This window comes from Podarcis bocagei, assembly GCF_964188305.1.
Source record: "Podarcis bocagei genome assembly, chromosome: 10".
Taxonomy (NCBI): domain Eukaryota; kingdom Metazoa; phylum Chordata; class Lepidosauria; order Squamata; family Lacertidae; genus Podarcis; species Podarcis bocagei.
Window position 1 is genome coordinate 6667855 of NC_138135.1, and position 20621 is coordinate 6688475.

At 48.1% G+C, this 20621-nt stretch overlaps 3 protein-coding genes across 3 annotated transcripts in view; 2 read left to right on the forward strand and 1 right to left on the reverse strand.

Moving 5' to 3' along the window:
• Positions 1-1567, forward strand: part of KCP (kielin cysteine rich BMP regulator) — a 114771-nt gene extending 113204 nt beyond the window's left edge. The window contains exon 51 of the mRNA XM_081209710.1: positions 1041-1567. Coding sequence (XP_081065836.1) covers positions 1041-1258 — 218 coding nt within the window. The 3' untranslated portion in view covers positions 1259-1567. The remainder of the gene's footprint in view (positions 1-1040) is intronic.
• Positions 1568-6378: 4811 nt separating this feature from the next.
• On the forward strand, positions 6379-15051 carry LOC308595692 (interferon-induced protein with tetratricopeptide repeats 5-like). Its single transcript, XM_081210317.1, has 2 exons — positions 6379-6593; positions 12948-15051. The coding sequence occupies exons 1-2, from the start codon at positions 6589-6591 to the stop codon at positions 14329-14331; spliced, it is 1389 nt and encodes a 462-aa protein (XP_081066443.1). The 5' UTR covers positions 6379-6588; the 3' UTR covers positions 14332-15051.
• Positions 15052-15255: 204 nt separating this feature from the next.
• Positions 15256-20621, reverse strand: part of LOC308596889 (uncharacterized protein) — a 35007-nt gene continuing 29641 nt past the window's right edge. The window contains exons 9-10 of the mRNA XM_081212193.1: positions 20214-20305; positions 15256-16517 (exon numbers count right to left, since the gene is read on the reverse strand). Coding sequence (XP_081068319.1) covers positions 16430-16517; positions 20214-20305 — 180 coding nt within the window. The 3' untranslated portion in view covers positions 15256-16429. The remainder of the gene's footprint in view (positions 16518-20213; positions 20306-20621) is intronic.

The following is a 20621-nucleotide window of genomic DNA, read 5'->3' on the forward strand; positions in this document are numbered from 1 at the left end:
ACTTGTTAATTTAACGTTTATTTCTATGAGGAGGAGTAATTCTGAGGGGTCAAACAAAGAAATAATAAAAAAGTGACAAAAAGTTGTTTTTATAATGACGAGTTTTGCGGCTCCCAGTTGTTGTTTTTCTTTGGAAACGGGTCCAAGTGGCTCTTTTCGTCTTAAAGGTTGCAGACCCCTGCCCTAGGCTCTGTGGTTTAATCCACAGCGCCACCCACGTCCCTATCAGGAGTATATATGGTGATAATTATATTAATCTTCTTGTATCTTATAATGTGGTGGTTTGTTTGATTTTTCTGTTATTTGATTGATTGATTGATTGATTGATTGATTGATTGATTGTACAGTGGTACCTCAGGTTAAGTACTTAATTCGTTCCGGAGGTCCGTTCTTAACCTGAAACCGTTCTTAACCTGAAGCACCACTTTAGCTAATGGGGCCTCCTGCTGCCGCCTCACCGCCGGAGCACAATTTCTGTTCTCATCCTGAAGCAAAGTTCTTAACCCGAGGTAATATTTCTGGGTTAGCGGAATCTGTAACCTGAAGCGTATGTAACCTGAAGCATCTGTAACCCGAAGTACCACTGTATGTTTGTTTACTTGTATGTATGTCTGTTTTCTCATAAATGTATTATATATACACACACACACACACAGTGGTACCTTGGGTTACATCCGCTTCAGGTTACATACGCTTCAGGTTACAGACTCTGCTAACCCAGAAATCGTGCTTCAGGTTAAGAACTTTGCTTCAGGATGAGAACAGGAATCTCGCGGCGGTGACACAGCGGCAGCGGGAGGCCCCATTAGCTAAAGTGGTGCTTCAGGTTAAGAACAGTTTCAGGTTAAGTACGGACCTCTGGAACGAATTAAGTACTTAACCCGAGGTACTGTATAATTGTATAATTTTCATTTGGCTGAGACTCCAACTTCAACCTGAATTTCAGATGCCATCTCGAGATGAGTCAGGCCTCAGTGCCCGTGGGCCGGATCCTGCCTTATCTAACCTCTTCTCTCTCTTTTTCTCTCCCCTCCCTGCAGCCGTGGGCTGCCCCCAAGACCGGGGCTACGTCTTTGACGAGTGCGGCCCCCCTTGCCCCAAGACGTGCTTCAACCACGCCGTCCCGCTGGGGGTCCTGGAGTCCCACTGCTTCAAGCCTTGCGTGCCAGGCTGCCAATGCCCTGCCGGGCTGGTGGAACACGAAGCCCACTGCATCCTGCCGGAGTCCTGCCCTCGCATCATCTACGGAACTCTCTGAGACAGGATGGAAGCGGATTATTTCCAGGGAAGCCTCCGCCTTTGCCTCGTCTGGGGGAGCCTGGGACTGGGGTGGGGTGGGGCGGCTTCCCTGCCTGTTCCAGGGGGAGAGAGTTTGTCAAAGCAAGCTTCTCTCCCTTTGAAAGGCAGGGAGAGAACATGCTCTCTGCGGTGAGAATTCCAGCCTTCATTTCGAAGCATGGTTCTGGTCCTCACTGACTTCCTTCTACGCCTTCTCCACTCCCTCGAAAAAATCAAGCCGAAAACTTGAACCATGGAGCCAGAATAAATTATGTACAGCCAAGAAAAACGTCTCACTTGCAGGGTTTATTCCACCTGATCATTTTCCTCCTAGAACTCGCCTGGTGGCGTCTGTGCGCACTGATTGCGCAAGCCAAGCGCAATCCTCGTCCTCATTGATGCTTTTCTAAGTGCCAATGCTGACTGACGTTGCCATTGGCCAATGGGTTTTGGGCCCCCTTCTTTCTCAATATGAATGAAGAGAGAGAACATTTCTCAGATTTGGGGGGGGGCTGCAAACTGGGAGGGGGAGCTAATGCCACACAAGACAGAATCGGGGTTAAAAAATGACCTCAACATTAGAGAACTGGGCCAAGCACAACCCTAGTCCTCATTGATGCCTTTCTAACATGCCATTGATGACTGACGTTGCCATCGGCCAGTGGGTTTTGGTGGAGACCAGAATGGGGAGATCTTCCACAGGGGAGAATTCCAGCCTTCATTTCGAAGCATGGTTCTAGTCCTCACTGACTTCTTTCTGTGGCTTCTCCACTGCCTCAAAAAAATCAAGCCAAAAGCTTGAACCGAAAAGCCAGAATAAATTATGTACAACCCAAAAAAATGTCTCAGTTGCAGGATTTATTCTACCTGGTCAGTTTCCTGCTAGAACTTGCCTGGTGGTTTCTGTGCGCACTGATTGCGCATGCCAAGCGCAATCCTAGTCCTCATTGATGCTTTTCTATGTGCCAATGGTGACGGACATTGCCATCAGCCAATGGGTTTTGGTGGAGACCAGGATGGGAAGATCTTCCACAGGGGGCCCACCACACCCAAATCTCCCTCTGGTTGTAACCCACTCTCCCCATGGGGAGGCGCAGTCTGGATGTATTGTGGCAGAGGGTGTCTGCCACCGCTCCACTGGATGAATAAAAAAGGATCTCTCTGGCACAGTGGTGTTTTCTGCTTGGGCCTAGAGGTGGCAGAGAGAAGGGGGATCAAGGTGACCTTCACAGCTTGGAGAAGTGGGCCAAATCGAACAAAATGAATTTCCGTAGGGACAAATGTCAGGTTCTGCCTTTATGCGGGAAGAACCAGATGCACAAATATAGGATGGGGGACACCAGGCTTACTAGCAGTACCTGGGAAAAGGATCTGGGGGTCTTGGTGGACCACAAGTTGAACATGAGCCCACAGTGTGATGCAGCAGCAAAAAGGGCTAATGCTATTCTAGGCTGCATGAACAGAAGTCTAGTGTCTGGATTAAGGGAAGTCATAAAGGTAAAGGGACCCCTGACCATTAGGTCCAGTCGTGGCCGACTCTGGGGTTGCGGCGCTCATCTCGTTTTATTGGCCGAGGGAGCTGGCGTACAGCTGCCGGGTCATGTGGCCAGCAGGACTAAGCCGCTTCTGGAGAACCAGAGCAGCGCACGGAAACGCCGTTTACCTTCCCGCCGGAGTGGTACCTATTTATCTACTTGCACTTTTTGTGCTTTCAAACTGCTAGGTTGGCAGGAGCAGGGACCAAGCAACGGGAGCTCATCCCATTGTGGGGATTCAAACCGCCGACCTTCTGATTGGCAAGTCCTAGGCTCTGTGGTTTAACCCACAGCGCCACCTGCGTCCCATAACCCGAGGTATCACTGTACTAATAATAACATATTATCAACTTCCCCTTCCATTTTCTGTGATGTTTTCCATCCCTCCCCATTGCTGCCCCCTGTCTTCAGTCTTGTATCCAAATCATAACACAATAATCTCTGTTGTTCAAATCCTGCTTGCAAATTCGTCATTATTATAATAGTTCTTTGAAGGCTTCCAGTTATATCAGGCAGAGGAACCCCCAGGCCCACCTTGGCTCTCTCCGCAGTCTGAAAAGTAGGAAACAATCTGGAATTGGGACCTGGTGGCTCAGAGAAGAGACACACTCCTTCCCAACCGAACAGAAGCAGGATTCGGAGAAGCGGGCACTGGCTTCCTTCGTTCTGCCTTCCCCCAGGACCATTTCCTCCAAGGAAGGGTGGTCTTTCCCCCTAGAGTAACCTGGCCATAGCTGGGACGTAGCAGCTTCTGTGCAAGGACTGCAGAGGGTGCTTGAGAAATGCAAATTCGTTCCGGGGGAAATGGAAACTGAAACTTTTAAGAGGAAAGTCACAAGAGAAAGGGCTCTCCACTCCACATGTTGCTTCCAGCAAAGGAACAGTTTTGTCACCCCGCAAGGGCAAACACCTGTCATGTATGGTTTAGTTGCAGGGGTTGGACTAGATGACCCTTGGGTCCCCTCCAACTTGACACTTCCACAAGGTAGGGGTTTGAGACACAAGGAAAGTGGGGGTTCTCCTGCTCCTGCCCTGCTTGTGAGCTCCCCACTTTGGGCCTGATCCTGCAACCAGACAGATCTTCGGATGCTCTTATGAAGTGAAGCAGCGGCTACGTGGCAGCCCCTCGTGAGGAGCAGGTGACAAACACAGACCTGCCAACATTCCTCTGATAAAAATAGGGATATCCTATTCTACATCAGTGTTTTCCCTCCTCACCCTATATATGCATAACTGCAATATGGGGGAAGGGTGGGGCTGGCTGAGCTGCCCAGTGGGACTTACTGTTAAGCAAAGACACATGGTTCAAACTGTAAAAAGGTAAAGGGACCCCTGACCATTAGGTCCAGTCATGGCCGACTCTGGGGTTGCGGCACTCATCTCGCTTTATTGGCCGAGGGAGCTGGCGTACAACCTCCGGGTCATGTGGCCAGCAGGACTAAGCCACTTCTGGCGAACCAGAGCAATGCATGGAAACACTATTTACCTTCCCGCCGGAGTGGTACCTATTTATCTACTTGCACTTTGAACTGCTTTCGAACTGCTAGGTTGGCAGGAGCAGGGACCAAGCAACGGGAGCTCACCCCATCACGGGGATTCGAACCGCCGACCTTCTGATCGGCAAGTCCTAGGCTCTGTGGTTTAACCCACAGCTGCACCCACGTTCCTCTGAGGTCATTGGGAGAGTCCAAATGGCTTCAGAATTGCTCTCCTGTACTATTTCAGACACGTGGTTCATATATATGTGTTTGCCTTGCACATTTATGAATGTTTAATTTATATTTGAGATCTTAGAATTCTTAGAACAGACAGCTTTCCAAGTCGTGTGGCCAGCATGACTAAACTGCTTCTGGCGCAACGGAACACCGTGACGGAAACCAGAGCTCATGGAAATGCCTTCCCGCCGCAGTGGTACCTATTTATGTACTTGCACTGGCGTGCTTTCGAACTGCTAGGTTGGCAGGAGCTGGGACCGAGCAACGGGAGCTCACCCCGTCGCGGGGATTCGAACCGCCGACCTTCCGATCGGCAAGTCTAAGAGGCTCGGTGGTTAACTTTAGACCACAGCGCCACAAACCTTTATTTGCAACCTCAAAAGGGGTTCATTTAAAAGCTTAGCACGCTTCTTCGCAATGCCACAAAACTCCATCCTCCAGCCCAGGCAGCTTTGAAGGTGCTGCACTGCAAATGGAGAATCAAGGAGGCCTTTTGCCGGTTTGGACCAGCACCCACCTGGTTTTCAGCCCCAAGGTGGGCACCGCTGTCTGGGTGCTGTGTTCCAGCAGCCATGCCCCTCGCCCTTGGAGCCTCTCCCCTTCGCCCCCTTTGCAGGTTTTTCCTCTGTGGCCAGCCTGGGTCTTACTTCCAAGTAGACATGCCTGGAATCGGGAGAAAAAGAGAAACTAGAAATATCAATAACCTCAGATATGCAGATGACACAACCTTGATGGCAGAAAGTGAGGAGGAATTAAAGAACCTTTTAATGAGGGTGAAAAAGGAGAGCGCAAAATATGGTCTGAAGCTCAACATCAAAAAAACGAAGATCATGGCCACTGGGCCCATCACCTCCTGGCAAATAGAAGGGGAAGAAATGGAGGCAGCGAGAGATTTTACTTTCTTGGGCTCCATGATCACTGCAGATGGTGACAGCAGCCACGAAATTAAAAGACGCCTGCTTCTTGGGAGAAAAGCAATGACAAACCTGGACAGCATCTTAAAAAGCAGAGACATCACCTTGACAACATAGGTCCGTATAGTTCAAGCTATTGTTTTCCCAGTAGTGATGTATGGAAGTGAGAGCTGGACCATAAAGAAGGCTGATCGCCAAAGAATTGATGCTTTTGAATTATGGTGCTGGAGGAGACTCTTGAGAGTCCCATGGACTGCAAGAAGATCCAACCTCTCCATTCTGAAGGAAATCAGCCCTGAGTGCTCACTGGAAGGACAGATCCTGAAGCTGAGGCTCCAAGACTTTGGCCACCTCATGAGAAGAGAAGACTCCCTGGAAAAGACCCTGATGTTGGGAAAGATGGAGGGCACAAGGAGAAGGGGACGACAGAGGACGAGGTGGATGGACAGTGTTGTCGAAGCTACCAGCATAAGGGAGGCAGTGGAAGACAGGAGTGCCTGGCGTGCTCTGTTCCAGGGGGTCACGAAGAGTCGGACACGACTAAACGACTGAACAACAACAGCTAATTCTGCAAAGCCTCGCAGAGGTTCGGAGGCAGCTGTTTCACTCAGATGCTTCACTTGCCGAGCTGGGGAGACCTTGCAAGGGTGGATTGAGGATCCCTCCCGACCTTGTGGACATGGGATCGGGATGGGGAGGAGAGCGGGAGGCGCGGGGGAATCGGGGAGCGGACGGGGGCGCGAGCAGGCAAGGATGGAGAGCAAAACGAGCCGGGAGGAGCTTTGCATCGATTGCAAGGGACAGCCAAGATACAATTTTGCCGTATGGCCCCCGTTTAAACCCTGATTTACTCATTTCCGCGAGTGGGGGGCAAAAATGGGGGGAAAAATAAAAATAAAAATTAAATGTTGCGCTTGGAGACTTTGCAAGCAGCCAAGGAACATTCCTCTCCACAAACAGGAAACGGATCTCTCTTTTGAGTTTCGGTTTCTAATCTGTCCGAGTGAGCTCACTGCGTTGCTTATATAATCTGAGAGGGCGAGGCAAAAGTTTGCAGACGGAGGTAGCATCCTGCAGACTGCTGGACCGCTGGCGAGGGAAAGTTCGCTTCCTGCGAAATTCAGCCTCCTCTCTGGAAAAGGAAAAATGAGGTAAGCAGGGACTCCCCCCTGCGTAGATCTGACTCCTCCGGCTTAAAGACCTCCCGTTCTGCATTTTGTGCTGCAGGAGTTAGAATCCCAGAATGGGAGAGATGGGAGGGAAACCCCCACCCCGAATAGCCTGGCCCCCTGCAATGCAAGTTGGGAGTTGCTGGTCCCCAGCTTCGGCAGCCAGCATGGCCAAGGGCCGGGGGGAAACGGGAGCGGGAGTCCCGCGACATCAGGAGAGCGGCAGCTGTGGCTCAGTGGTTAGAGCACCTGCTTCGCATGTAGAAGATTTCAGGGCTGGACTAGATGACCGGGGCTGTCTTAAGCATATGCAGCTGGGGTGGAAAGATCCGCCAGGCGCCGCCCCCCCCCCAGCCCAGGGCAACAAACCAGCCCGAGGCGTCGGCTTCTGCAACTGAGCGAAGCTGCGCACCTCGTGGTGTACCACATTCATAGTACAGTGGTACCTCGGGTTACATACGCTTCAGGTTACAGACTCCGCTAACCCAGAAATAGTACCTCGGGTTAAACCTACAGATTGTGGACAGAGTGGAATGTTTTGGAAAGTGGCAGAAAGATATCTCTAAGTTTGTCTGGCAGGGCAAAAAGCCCAGAATAAAATTTAAAATTCTAACTGATGCAAAGGAAAGAGGGGGATTTGCCCTGCCGGACTTAAGGTTATATTATGAAGCTGCAGCTTTCTGCTGGATGAAGGACTGGCTACTCTTAGAGAACACTGATGTCCTAGATCTGGAAGGGTTTAATAATGCTTTTGGATGGCATGCATATCTGTGGTACGACAAGGTAAAGGTTCACAAAATGTTCAAAAACCATATTGTCAGAAAAGCAATATTTATTGTCTGGACAAAATACAAAGACTTATTAGAAAACAAGACCCCGAGATGGTTATCACCAATGGAGGCTAAGGCCCGAAAAAGACTCAATATGGATGCCGGTTGGCCGAAATATTGGGAGATAATAGAAAAAATTGGAGACAATTGGAGGTTGCAGAGTTTAGAAAAATTAAAGAATAAGGTGCGAGATTGGTTACATTACGCTCAAATTCAAGAGGTTTTTAAACTGGATAAAAAAATAGGATTCCAGGTGGAAAAATCGAAACTAGAGACAGAATTGCTGGAACCAAAGACTAAGGTACTTTCGAGAATGTATAACTTGCTGCTTAAATGGAACACTCAGGATGAGACAGTCAAATCAGCCATGATAAAATGGGCTCAGGATATTGGGTATAACATCATGTTTGAGGACTGGGAAAGGTTATGGACCACCGGAATGAAATTCACGGCATGTAATGCCCTGAAGGAAAATATTATGAAAATGATATATAGGTGGTACATGACCCCAGTCAAGCTGGCAAAAATATATCACCTGTCTGATAATAAATGTTGGAAATGTAAGGAGGCTGAAGGGACATTCTTTCACCTCTGGTGGACTTGTCCAAGAGTGAAGACCTTCTGGGAAATGATCTATAACGAGTTAAAAAAGGTATTTAAATATACCTTTGTTAAGAAACCAGAGGCCTTCCTCTTGGGCATTGTCGGCCAGAAAGTGTTAAAGAAGGACAGAACCTTCTTTATGTATGCGACTACAGCAGCAAGAATACTCATCGCAAAATACTGGAAGACACAAGATTTGCCCACACTGGAAGAGTGGCAGACGCAATTGATGGACTATATGGAACTGGCTGAAATGACTGGCAGAATCCGAGATTTGGGAGAAGAAACAATGGAAGAGAACTGGAAAAAAATTAAGGACTATTTACAAAAACAATATAAGTTGTATGAATGTTAAGAATTTGCACGATCCGGAAACTTTAGCTCCAGCAATTAGATTTTGTGAAACAGGAAACTAAGCTATAAGTAAGAAAAGGTCAAAATTTAAAGTAATACTATGTTTAATTTAAGGTATAAGTAATTGATAAAAAGTACTTTAAATCCAGAAGTACAATATTTGAAAAGTACAAAATAAGGTACGAAACAAGGTAATAATTTGCTGATATTTTTATTATAAAGAATGCAAGGTAAGGGAGATGTGAGGAAGTCCAGTTAGTTAGATAAAAAATGTTTTGAATGGTTGGGTTTTTTCTTCTTTTTTTCTTTCTTTTATTTCTTTTTTATACTTATTTTTTTCTGTGTATACTTCTAACTTTGTATTTGAAAATCTAATAAAATATTTTTTTTTTTTAAAAAAAGAAATAGTACCTCGGGTTAAGAACTTTGCTTCAGGAGGAGAACAGAAATCGTGCGGCGGCGGCAGGAGCCCCATTAGCTAAAGTGGTGCTTCAGGTTAAGAACAGACCTCCGGAACGAATTAAGTACTTAACCCGAGGTATCACTGTACTGAGGAACAGAACCCCCAGGAATGTTTCCCTGAAGCACCCCCCCACCCAAAAAGAATCCTGTTAACTGCAGTTATACACATCAGAGGGGCATTTCCAAGCATCCTTCAGTTCCCAGGGTTCTGGCAGTGCGTGCGCACTTTCAATGTGCTTTGAAGGATGGTGTGCTCACAGTCTCAGAGGCGTGCTGCCTCTGGCACTGGAGATCATAGAACTGTGGAGTTGGCAGAAATGACAAAGCATTTTGAGCATGTGAAGAAGTTTGTGAAGAGCATCACCAAGCCCATGTCCTCGGAAGAAGCACAGAATGAGGGTAGTGACTGAATGTACAACCAATCTCAAGAACATTCCAGATAACCAGACGTTGATTAAGCGCATGATTATCAAATGTGCAGGTGCTGCAAATCCATGTCGCCCTCTAGAACTGTGTATTGAATGGGCTGGGAGGATTTCAGAAGAATGCACAGATGGATGAAGAAAAGAGACAGGGTCTGCCAGTTGTTATGCCAGTTTTCGATCGAAACACCTGTAGCATCCCCAAGTCTCAGATATCTTTCATTGATTACTTCATAATGGACATGTTTGATGCTTGGGGATCCATTTGCACACCTACCTGTTCTGATGCAACACTTGGCAAATAACTACAAACACTGGAAAACACTAGATGAGCTAAAGTGTAGGAGCCTCCGGCTTCCTTCAGAGAACAGTAACAGAAGCTGAATGGAGGATATGCAACTTCATAGCCTCCCCCTCACACTGTGAACCACTTACTGGTATGAACCCAAGAGGGGGCAATTTCCTTCACAATGAAGTAACCAACATGGAGAAACATTGCAAGATCCAGGAATGCTAGAAGGATGTTGGAATGAAGCAATGTGGTTTTAGCAGAAATGATATGAAAGATTAGGTAAAAATTGATTTTTTAAGTGGTGAAACGAGAATGTAAAATTGTAGTACACTAAGATAAATTATTAGGATAAAAACCAAGCGGAAAGGATTTGCTGAAATACTTAATTGAACTGGAATACAAAAAAGGGAGGTGTGAGGAGGTCAGGGAAACAAGTAAATGAAAGATAAGACATGAAAAGATTGAATTGTTTTTAATTGTTTATATTTTCTTGTATTTTGTATTTTCTGCTCTCCTTTTTTTACTTTTCTTTTTCTTTTTTTTTGTAACTTCTTTGAAACTCTAATAAATATTATTTTAAAAAAATGAAGTAACCAACATGGAGAAGACTATTGTTTCTCAATTTTAAATTGTTCTAAATTCTACACAACTTTGTCTTTTTATATATAAAAATGATAATCGAGAAACCAATATGTGCTTTATAGAGCTATTCTCTTTTTGTGGCACAATGGATCCTTTTAAATGTAATTTTATATAAAACAAATTGTTATAATTTGTAAAAAAAAAAATAAAAAAAATTTGTGGAGTTGGAAGGGACCCCTAGGGGTCATCTAGTCCAACCCCCTGCAAGGCAGGAATCTCAGCTAAAGAATCCCTGGCAGGTGGCCATCCCAGCCCTGCTTAAAATCCTCCAAAGGACTTTTGTTTTCCTCAAATTCCTGCGCTTTGCACGCAGAAGATCTCAGAGCTGGACTAAATGACCCTTGGGGTCCCTTGCAACTCTAAAATCCTGTGGTCCCCTGATGGCATCTGCAGGTAGGGCTGGAGAGAGGATCGTGGAACTGTAGAGTTGGAAGGGACCCCAGGGGTCATCTAGTCCAACCCCCTGAAGTGCAGGGATCTTTTACCCCAGGTGGGGCTCGAACCCACAACCCGGAGATCCAGAGTCTCCTGCTCTACTGACGGAGCTGTTATTCTGACACTCTTTGGCCAAATCTAGGGAGTAGAAGCAGGCACCTGCTCGGGTGGGATAAAAGTGGGCGGGGCCTCGGTGCAAAGTGGGCGGGGCCTATTGTTAAAGTGGGTGGGGCAACAGGTGTGACCCTTTTTTGGCAAGAGGTCACATTCCAGTGACAACCAAGTCTAAATCCTAGCAAAAATGACACAGAAGATCAGGTATCAGAAAAACACCAAATTTATTAATGAACAAATTCATTACATACATGGAAACAAATTTAGGAAATATTAAAATTACAGTAGGGGTAATATAAAACCGGCGATGTAGAGATAAAAGTGGTAAAAAGATTCTGCAGAAGAAAACATTGGGATACAGCTCAAACTGTGGTGGAGGGAAGTCAGTTCAACAATACAGTATGAATCTAATGCTTTTGTTATGTGACTTTTTTGTGCCTTTGTATTTTGCTTTATTTCTTTTTTTCTCTCTTTTTTATCCCTTTTGGATTGTTTGTGGGGTTTTTTTTGTTGGTGTATATGTCAGAAATAAAATAAAAATAATTTTCAAAAAAAAAAGAACAAAGAACTCCTGCCTGCAGCACCCCTTTACCCTTTCTCGCTCTTTATTTATAGTTTTATTAGATTTTTCTAATTTACATTTCAAGATATTCATTTAAACAACCTCAAATCATTGACTTCCCTTCCTCTCTTTCCGTGGTTCATTTTGCCTACCATACATCCCTGCATATTGTGAATGACCTAAACCATTCCGTATTCCATTGTTACACCATCAAAACTTATTTGCCCTGTTGAATTTACCTTAAGGCTGCCGGCGTTTTTAAATGTATACAACTTTCACCCATATAACCAGTAAACATTTTCCAGCCTTCTTTAAACATACATGCTTCTTGCTCTCTTATTCTGTATGTCAAATCTGCAAGCTGTGTATATTCCATCAGTTCAAGTTTCCATTCTTCTTTGTTTGGGACCTTGCTCAGTTTCCATTTTGGGGCTAGCAAAACACAGTAGTAGCAGTAGTAGCATACATAAAGGTAAAGGGACCCCTGACCATTAGGTTCAGTCATGGCCGACTCTGGGATTGCGGCGCTCATCTCGTTTTACTGGCCGAGGGAGCCGGCGTACAGCTTCCGGGTCATGTGGCCAGCATGACTAAGCCACTTCTGGCGAACCAGAGCAGCGCACGGAAATGCCGTTTACCTTCCCACCAGAGCGGTACCTATTTATCTACTTGCACTTTGACGTGCTTTCGAACTGCTAGCTGGCAGGAGCAGGGACCGAGCAACGGGAGCTCACCCCATTGTGGGGATTCAAACCGCCGACCTTCTGATCGGCAAGCCCTAGGCTCTGTGGTTTAACACACAGCGCCACCTGCGTCCCTTCAGTAACATACATAAATAGCCTTTTTTTGACACCTGGGAATTTCCCTCTGAATTATCCCCAACAAAAAGGACTCCGGTTTATTGGTTTTGGAAAGGTACTTTAAAAAAAACAAAAAAACCAATTCATTATACAGTCGTACCTCAGAAGTCGAACAGAATCCATTCCAGAAGTCGACTTCTAAAGCATGGCTTCTGATAGGCTTCAGGAAGAATTTTGGAAAACCGGAACACTCACTTCCCGTTTTCAATCGTTTGGGAGCCAAAACGTTTGACTCCCAAGGCGTTCGGGAGCTGAGGTACGACTGTACAGTGGTACCTCGGGTTAAGTACTTAATTTGTTCTGGAGGTGAGGTCCGTTCTTAACCTGAAACTGTTCTTAACCTGAAGCACCACTTTAGCTAATGGGGCCTCCTGCTGCCGCCACCATGCAATTTCTGTGCTCCTCCTGAAGCAAAGTTCTTAACCCGAGGTACTATTTCTGGGTTAGTGGAGTCTGTAACCTGAAGCGTATGTAACCTGAAATGACTGTAACCTGAGGTTCTTAACCTGAAACTGTTCTTAACCTGAAGCACCACTTTAGCTAATGGGGCCTCCTGCTGCCGCCACCGTGCAATTCCTGTGTTCATCCTGAAGCAAAGTTCTTAACCCGAGGTACTATTTCTGGGTTAGTGGAGTCTGTAACCTGAAGCGTATGTAACCTGAAATGACTGTAACCCGAGGTACGACTGTATATCCTCTCAAGAGTGTCCCTCACCCTTTCTCGATCTCCCTCCCTCCCTGCCTGCCTCTTCCCTCTGCAGCCGACCTCTGAGATCGAAGCTGGAGAGCTTGCAGTGCCACTTCACCTGGGACTTCGAGTTCAAGGACAAGGTGGATGCCTTGCACACCTTGCAGACCCTGGCCCCATTGGCCCAGCACACCCCACACCGCAACCGAGGCGCCTACCTTGCCATGAGGGCCTACCTCCAGGACTTCCAGGGGAACTACGAGGAGGCCCTGGACAGCCTCCGAGAAGCAGAGGGGGCTCTGAAGAGGGACCACCCCGCCAACTTCTCCCGCCAGGCCCTGGTGACCTACGGCGACTACGCCTGGGTCTACTACCACTTGGTCAATTATGACATGGTGGACCTCTACCTGGGACGCATCCACGACATCTGCCGGTCCTTGGCCAGCCCAGAGGCCTACTCTGCGATGATCCCTGAAGTCCATGCTCAGAAAGGCTGGTCCCTCCTGGCCGGGGGCTTCCGGAACGGGGACCAGGCCGCAGAATGTTTCCAGAAGGCGCTGGAGGCAGAAGAGTCCAACGAGGAGTTCCAGGCCGGACTGGCCATCTCCGTTTATGCCTCCTACACTCATTCCTGGACCACCGAAAAACGGGAAGAAGCCCAGAAGTTGCTGGAAGAAGTCGTCGCTCACCAGCCGCAGAACTACGAAGCCAAAGCTTATTTGGCTCAGACACTTATGGCGGTGGACACGGAAAGAGCGCTCTTCCTTGTGGACGATGTTGCCCGGGAGAGTGTGAACCCTGAAGTCCTCCGAATCGTCTCCAAGCTGTACAAGAAGCAACGCTTTCCCTGTACCATTTCCATTCTGAAGAAGGCCATTTCCATTCTGAAGAAGGCCATCGCCTTAGATCCCGGCTACCATCTCCTCCACTACGACCTTGGCATGGGCTACCTGCAGATGTTGGAGCACTCTCCAGGCGATGTCAGAGAAGAAGCCATTGAGTCTGCCATTGAGAGCTTCAAACGCGCTCTGGAGATGGATGCTTTCTCCATCTTCACCCAGCTGAAGCTGGCGAAAGCTTACGGTGAGAGGTCACCGGCTTACGAGGAAGAGATCTACCTTAACCTGATGGAGGAGCTCCCGGGAGCCAGCAAGAGATGCCAGCAGTCCATCTACATGCACTGGGGGGACTTCCACCTCCACAAGAAGGGGATGAAGAGCAAGGCCTTAGAGATGTACCAGGCGGCCGCCAGGATCCCCGGAGACCACTCCCTTGAGAGGAAGCAGCTGGAAGTTCGCCTGAAGAGGCTGGCGAGGATGTTCAGGGAAGACGGAGAAATGGACCAAGCGAGCGCTGTCTACAGCTTCCTTAAAGAAACAGGGCTTCAGGTTACAAGTCAACAGGACGGATCGTGGCGAAGGGGTTTGTGGCGAGGGAACGGCAGGGCCCAGCAGTGAAGGACCTCCACACTCACACACTCGCAGAGAGGCAAGGGGTTGTGGCTCTTTCCTTCCAGTTTTGGAAGAGGCTCTTCCTGCAGCTCTGAGCCCCTGGACCCTCCAGCAGGTTTTGCTGGGGAAAAGCTGATTTCCATAAAGTTTTGTTGCAGTCCCCTCCCCGCACTAAAGGAGAGAAAAAAAGCTTCCAGTTGTGTTTATCTGCAAAAAATGTGGTTGTTTCTAGAAGTGGCATTGCTAATAATAATAATAATAATAATAATAATAATAATAATAATAATAATACTATTTTTAGTCCTGGGTCCTGCAAGGGCTAAAATCCAATGGAGGATTCCATTGCTGAACCAAGGAGCAGCAAGTTTCTTTGTGGAATAATGGCTGTAGTTGCCACGCTAAGTACTGCCATTCCTTCTCTTGAATAGACATGGGTTTCCCAATCTTTTTCCCCTCCAGACTACAACTCCCATCATCACTAGCTAGCAGGACCGGTGGTCAAGGATGATGGGAGTTGTAGTCCAAATGCAGCTGGAGACTCAAGTTTGGGAAACTCCGAGTTAGACAAAGGCTGTTCAGTGCAATGATCAGTTTGTTTGGAGCTTGTTTCCAAGGCTGTCAGTATGGAAGAAGCAAGACCTTTGGGGGTGTTAAGTCTGCAAGCCCCTCCATCTTGGGCTCAGGTTGTATATATGTTCTGCAAATAAACCATATATCCTAAAGACACGGTCTCCACTGTTGCCTTTTCCAAGGAAACCGAACCCTGGGATATCGCTCTGCTCAGAGATTTGGGTGCCACATAACAGTATTAAGATTATGGTGACCACATACTGCTTGCCCGTCACCCTAAGGTCCCAGGGCGGGTTGCAACCATTCAAGTTATTAATATATCGAAAGATGGCATTGCACAATATTGCAAACAGTTTAAAGCCAAGTAGCAACTGACGGGGGTTGAAATGGATTAGCCTTGGGGTCCCTTCCAGAAAATCACCGAGACCAACCAGAGTATTTTGAGAAGCAAAGCAGCTAGTAAGCCTGATCTTTATTCAAGGAACTGTTGCAACAGGGTCCCCACTGACCCCACGCAGGACAGAGGAGAATCCCGAACAATGGTGCTCAAGCCCTTATATAGACTTTTGAAATTTCCCACCCTGTCGCCCAAGACCACCCCCCAAAAGCATCAAACATACATCACAGGAGGAGGTGGTCTACAGCAGAAATCCTGTTTGCCAGAACACCTGATAATGGTCACTGATTGCTTCACCTGGGCAGCCTGGCCATTCTTTTGTGATGGTTAATACTTTAGTTCCTGAATCCAGGTCACAGGCTCACCTTATTCATACACAAATACATCCTTAAGACAGGATTTGTAAGCAAAAAGACAATGGGAAGGCTGTCCCCATTTGCCTCCCTTCCCGCAGAGGAATATTTGTGGTCATTGTGAGAGTCAAAATGGCTTCAGGATTGCTCTCCTGTACTATTTCAGACACATGGTTCATATACTTATGTATGTGTTTACCTTGTACATTTAAAGGTAAAGGTAAAGGGACCCCTGACCATTAGGTCCAGTCGTGGCCAACTCTGGGGTTGCAGCGCTCATCTCGCTTTATTGGCCGAGGGAGCTGGCGTACAGCTTCCGGGTCATGTGGCCAGCATGACTAAGCCACTTCTGGCGAACCAGAGCAGCGCACGGAAACGCTGTTTACCTTCCCGCTGGAGCGGTACCTATTTATCTACTTGCACTGGCGTGCTTTCAAACTGCTAGGTTGGCAGGAGCAGGGACAGAGCAATGGGAGCTCACCCCGTCACGGGGATTCGAACCGCCGACCTTCCGATCAGCACATCCTCTGTGGTTTAAACCACAGTGCCACCCGCATCCTGCCTTGTACAGTTATGAGCGTTTAATTTATATTTGAGACCTTAGAATTCTCATAACAGAGGTGAAGCCATACAATTATTGCAAAGGGAAAATCGGAACAACCATTGAAGGCTTTCGAAAAATTGAAATAGCAATAGGCTTAGAAACCCATGAGGAAGGTGGGTCCTGCAGGAAGGCAGGCGGAAAGGGGGCGGATCCGAGGGGCACGTCCTCCTCCTGCTCTGTTCACGAGTCTCCAGGCTGTTCTTGCTCAGGAATCTTCTCTTCTTCGGCCACCAGTGGGTTCAGGAGCTCCTTGAATCGCAGCGTGTTCCTGCGGGATGGAGAGAGATCTTGTGGGGCGTTTACATCCCACCCCTCCTTTCCCCCCAAGGAGTTTGAGGTTTGCTGTGCAGAGTTCTCCCCCTCCTCATTTAATCCCCACAACAACCCAAGGCTGAGTGTCAGGGGGGCACATGCCCAACGTCCACCCCACCCTCCGCCAGCAGCAAGCTTTGTGCCCCTGTGGGGATCATAGCTGTCAACTTGCAGATTTGAAAATAAGGGACCAGCAGCCTCGAAAATAAGGGGCCAGCAGCCAAAATAAGGGATCACAGGTCCCAAAGTGAAGAGCTCAGCTAATAGCCACAGTTCTGCTGCTCCTCGTCACCAAAGTTGCGCTTTGTGCGTGGAGGGAAAGCGGCAGGTTTAACCCTTTGCGTGGAAGCCTGCTCTCATTTCATTTTAAAGCACATAAATATATATAAGTCGTCCCCATCTCCTCGCAGTCTCCGCTTTTCTTTTTCCCCCAACCGCGATGGATGACGAGAAGCGCAGATGCCAGCAGCAGTGGCGTAGCGTGGGGGGTGCAGGGGGGGCCGGCCGCACCGGCCGCAACATCTGGGGGTTAGGGTTAGGGGGCGAAAATCCACGGGTTAGGGACGCAAATCCATGGGTTAGGGGGCGCAAATTACTTGCCTTGCCCCGGGTGCTGACAACTCACGCTACGCCACTGGCCAGCACTGCAAAAAGTGTGGCACCACAAGCAAGCTGTGCGGGAGATGTGATCGGGGGCAGGGGGGAGTGTTTCCAAGCCTCAGCCCCCGCCTCAAAAGCAATTGCGGAAAGCGACGGCCGTGAATGGACTGAATGAACCCCCCCCCCCAAAAAAAAACGCAGACACCGAGCAAGCCCTACGGCGCGCCTAGAAGAAAGGAGGAAGAAGAGCCGAGCGGAGGAAGAGAAGGAAGAAGAGGAGACAACAGCTCGCTACCTCCCTCCCGCCCTTTGCACCCTGCTGCCCGCTCCGGCCCCGCTTGCGCAGCTTGTCTCTCTTTTTTGCAAATCTATGCAATATTGCGCTTGACCTTCCCAGCTCGCCGGAGCCGCCGGCGTGAGGTGTGAAGCCGAGGGGAGATTCTGCTCTGGTCAGACCTCACCTGGAGTACTGTGTCCAGTTCTGGGCACCACAATTCAAAAAGGACACTGACAAACTGGAACGTGTCCAGAGGAGGGCAACCAAAATGGTCAAAGGCCTGGAAACGATGCCTTATGAGGAACGGCTAAGGGAGCTGGGCATGTTTAGCCTGGAGAAGAGGAGGTTAAGGGGTGATATGATAGCCATGTTCAAATATAGAAAAGGATGTCACATAGAGGAGGGAGAAAGGTTGTTTTCTGCTGCTCCAGAGAAGCGGACACGGAGCAATGGATCCCAACTACAAGAAAGAAGATTCCACCTAAACATTAGAAAGAACTTCCTGACAGTAAGAGCTGCTCGACAGTGGAATTTGCTGCCAAGGAGTGTGGTGGAGTCTCCTTTTTTGGAGGTCTTTAAGCAGAGGCTTGACAACCATATGTCAGGAGTGCTCTGATGGTGTTTCCTGCTTGGCAGGGGGTTGGACTCGATGGCCCTTGTGGTCTCTTCCAACTCTTCTATGATTCTATGACAGCAGCAGAGGCTACATGAGGCCCCAGCCAGGTGGGCGGGGCTCGAGCCGCCCGCATCCCAGAAACTGGACGCCAAATAAGGGACGCTTGACAGCTATGGTGGGGATTCGAACCCTGGTCTCCCAGGTCCTAGTCCGACACTCCACGCTGGCAAAGGGGATTTCGCTGGCTTTTCAGCTGGGTTCCCCCCCCACTTGGGGAGCCTCCACCTTCGCCCCAGAAGTGTTTACTGGTTGGGGAGGGGCATGCACTTTGCACATGCTCAAAAATCATTCTCACTTCACAAGCATCAGGTGGGGTTCTCATGGAAAGGGAACAAAAGATGGCCTCTCAAGCCTCTCTCATACCCTTGGTTTTTATTGCTTCTTTGCAACTTTTCCCAACCTGGTGCCCTCCAGGTGGTCTGGACTATAATTCCCATCAGCCCCCGCCGACACGGCAGGCTACACAACCACGCTGGCTGGGGCTGACGGAAACTGTAGTGCGAATCCGCCAAAGGGCGCTAGACAGGCTGCTAGATTGCCAGAATGACAGTGGGCTGGACAAACTCTTGTTCTGAGCCAGCAGCCGGGCTCCTCCTGCATTTTTAGCCTGGGCACCTTTCATAGAATCACAGATCTGTGAGGTTGTAAGGAACCCCCAAAGGACATCTAGACCAACCTCTGCAATGCAATGCAGGAATTGCAACTGAAGAATCCCGGAGAGGGCAGCAAGAATACTCATCGCAAAGTATTGGAAGACACAAGATCTACCCACCCTGGAAGAATGGCAGATGAAGGTGATAGACTATATGGGATTGGCAGAAATGACTGGCAGAATCCGAGACCAGGGAGAAGAGTCGGTGGAAGAAGATTGGAAAAAAATTAAAGACTACTTGCAGAAATACTGTAAAATTAATGACTGTTAAAGGGATGTTGGATTGAAAATAAGCGGTATTGGTAAAAAGATTAATAAGAATATGTAAATATGGATTGATAATGGTGGAAAATATATATTTATAATAAGTTAAGATGTTGAGCAAGGATAAATGATAGAGGGTAAGGACTTGCTGAATTAAATATCTGAACTGGAATACAAAAAGGGAGGTGTGAGGAGGTCGGGAAATTAGTAAATGAAGTATAAGAAAATATTGATTTCTTTCTTTCTTTTTTCTTCTTTTTGCATTTTTCACGTGTTTTGTTTTTGTATACCTGTAGCTTTTTTTTTTCTTTTATTAGGGTTATTCTTTGTTCTTATTTTTTATGTTTAAACTTTGAAACTTTTTATTGTTTGTAAAATTTCAATAAATATTACTTTAAAAAAAAAATGAAGAATCCCGGAGAGGTGGCCACCCAACATCTGTTTAAAAGTCTCCAAGGAAGGAGTGCCCACCCCCTTTGAGATGATCCTTTCCAGTGCTGAACAGCCAGGAAAGTTCTTTCCTGGTGTTCAGTATCCTTTCTTGTAATCCCTTGGTCCAGATCCTAGCCTCTTTTCCATGGGGCAGCCCTTGAGATAGTTGAAAATGGCTCTTATGTCTCCTCTCGGTCTCCTTTTATCCAGGCTAAAGATAAAGGTAAAGGGACCCCTGACCATTAGGTCCAGTCGTGACTGACTCTGGGGTTGCGGCGCTCATCTCGCTTTATTGGCCGAGGGAGCCGGCATACAGCTTCTGGGTCATGTGGCCAGCATGACTAAGCCGCGTCTGGCAAACCAGAGCAGCGCACGGAAACGCCGTTTACCTTCCCGCCAGAGCGGTACCTATTTATCTACTTGCACTTTGACGTGCTTTCGAACTGCTAGGTTGGCAGGAGCAGCGACCGAGCAACGGGAGCTCACCCCGTGGCGGGGATTCGAACCGCCGACCTTCTGATCGGCAAGCCCTAGGCTCTGTGGCTTAGACCACAGCGCCACCCGTGTCCCAGGTTAAACATCCAGTATCCAGGCTAAACATCCCCAACTCCCTCAATTGGGCTTGGTTCCTAGGCAATTTTATCATCTTGCTGGCCCTCCTCTTTCCACTTTCTTAAACTGGGGTGCACAGAACTAGACACAGATTGGAGGTCCAGGGCAGATATTGATTTCCCCCCCCCTCCTTCCTTACCTCTCCCTCTTGGACTGCATGACATAGGTCCGCTCTCTCTTCACCTTCTCCAAGTGACGTTTCACTGCGGTTTTCTGTCCAGCCTGGTCTTGCTGGAACGGGAAACACAAAGTTTCACTGGCTCCCCTCACAGCTGCCAAGGAGACGTCTCTTAGGACGCAGACATGGCCCAGGCAAGATGATACCCAAACCCACCCATGGAGCCATCCCAGTAAATCTGCAAGAACCAGAACCGGACATTGGAAAACTCAGAACAGGGTCCCGTGCAGAGACGCGTTGGGCACACTCTTTCCTGGGCGAGCGGTTCAGTTGCATGCCTGCACTGGGAGTGACGGAAGCGAGGTCACCTCTTCTGCTGAGATGGGGAAGGAGCTGCTGGGAAGGAGGCAGAAGGCAGAGCGCCTGTAT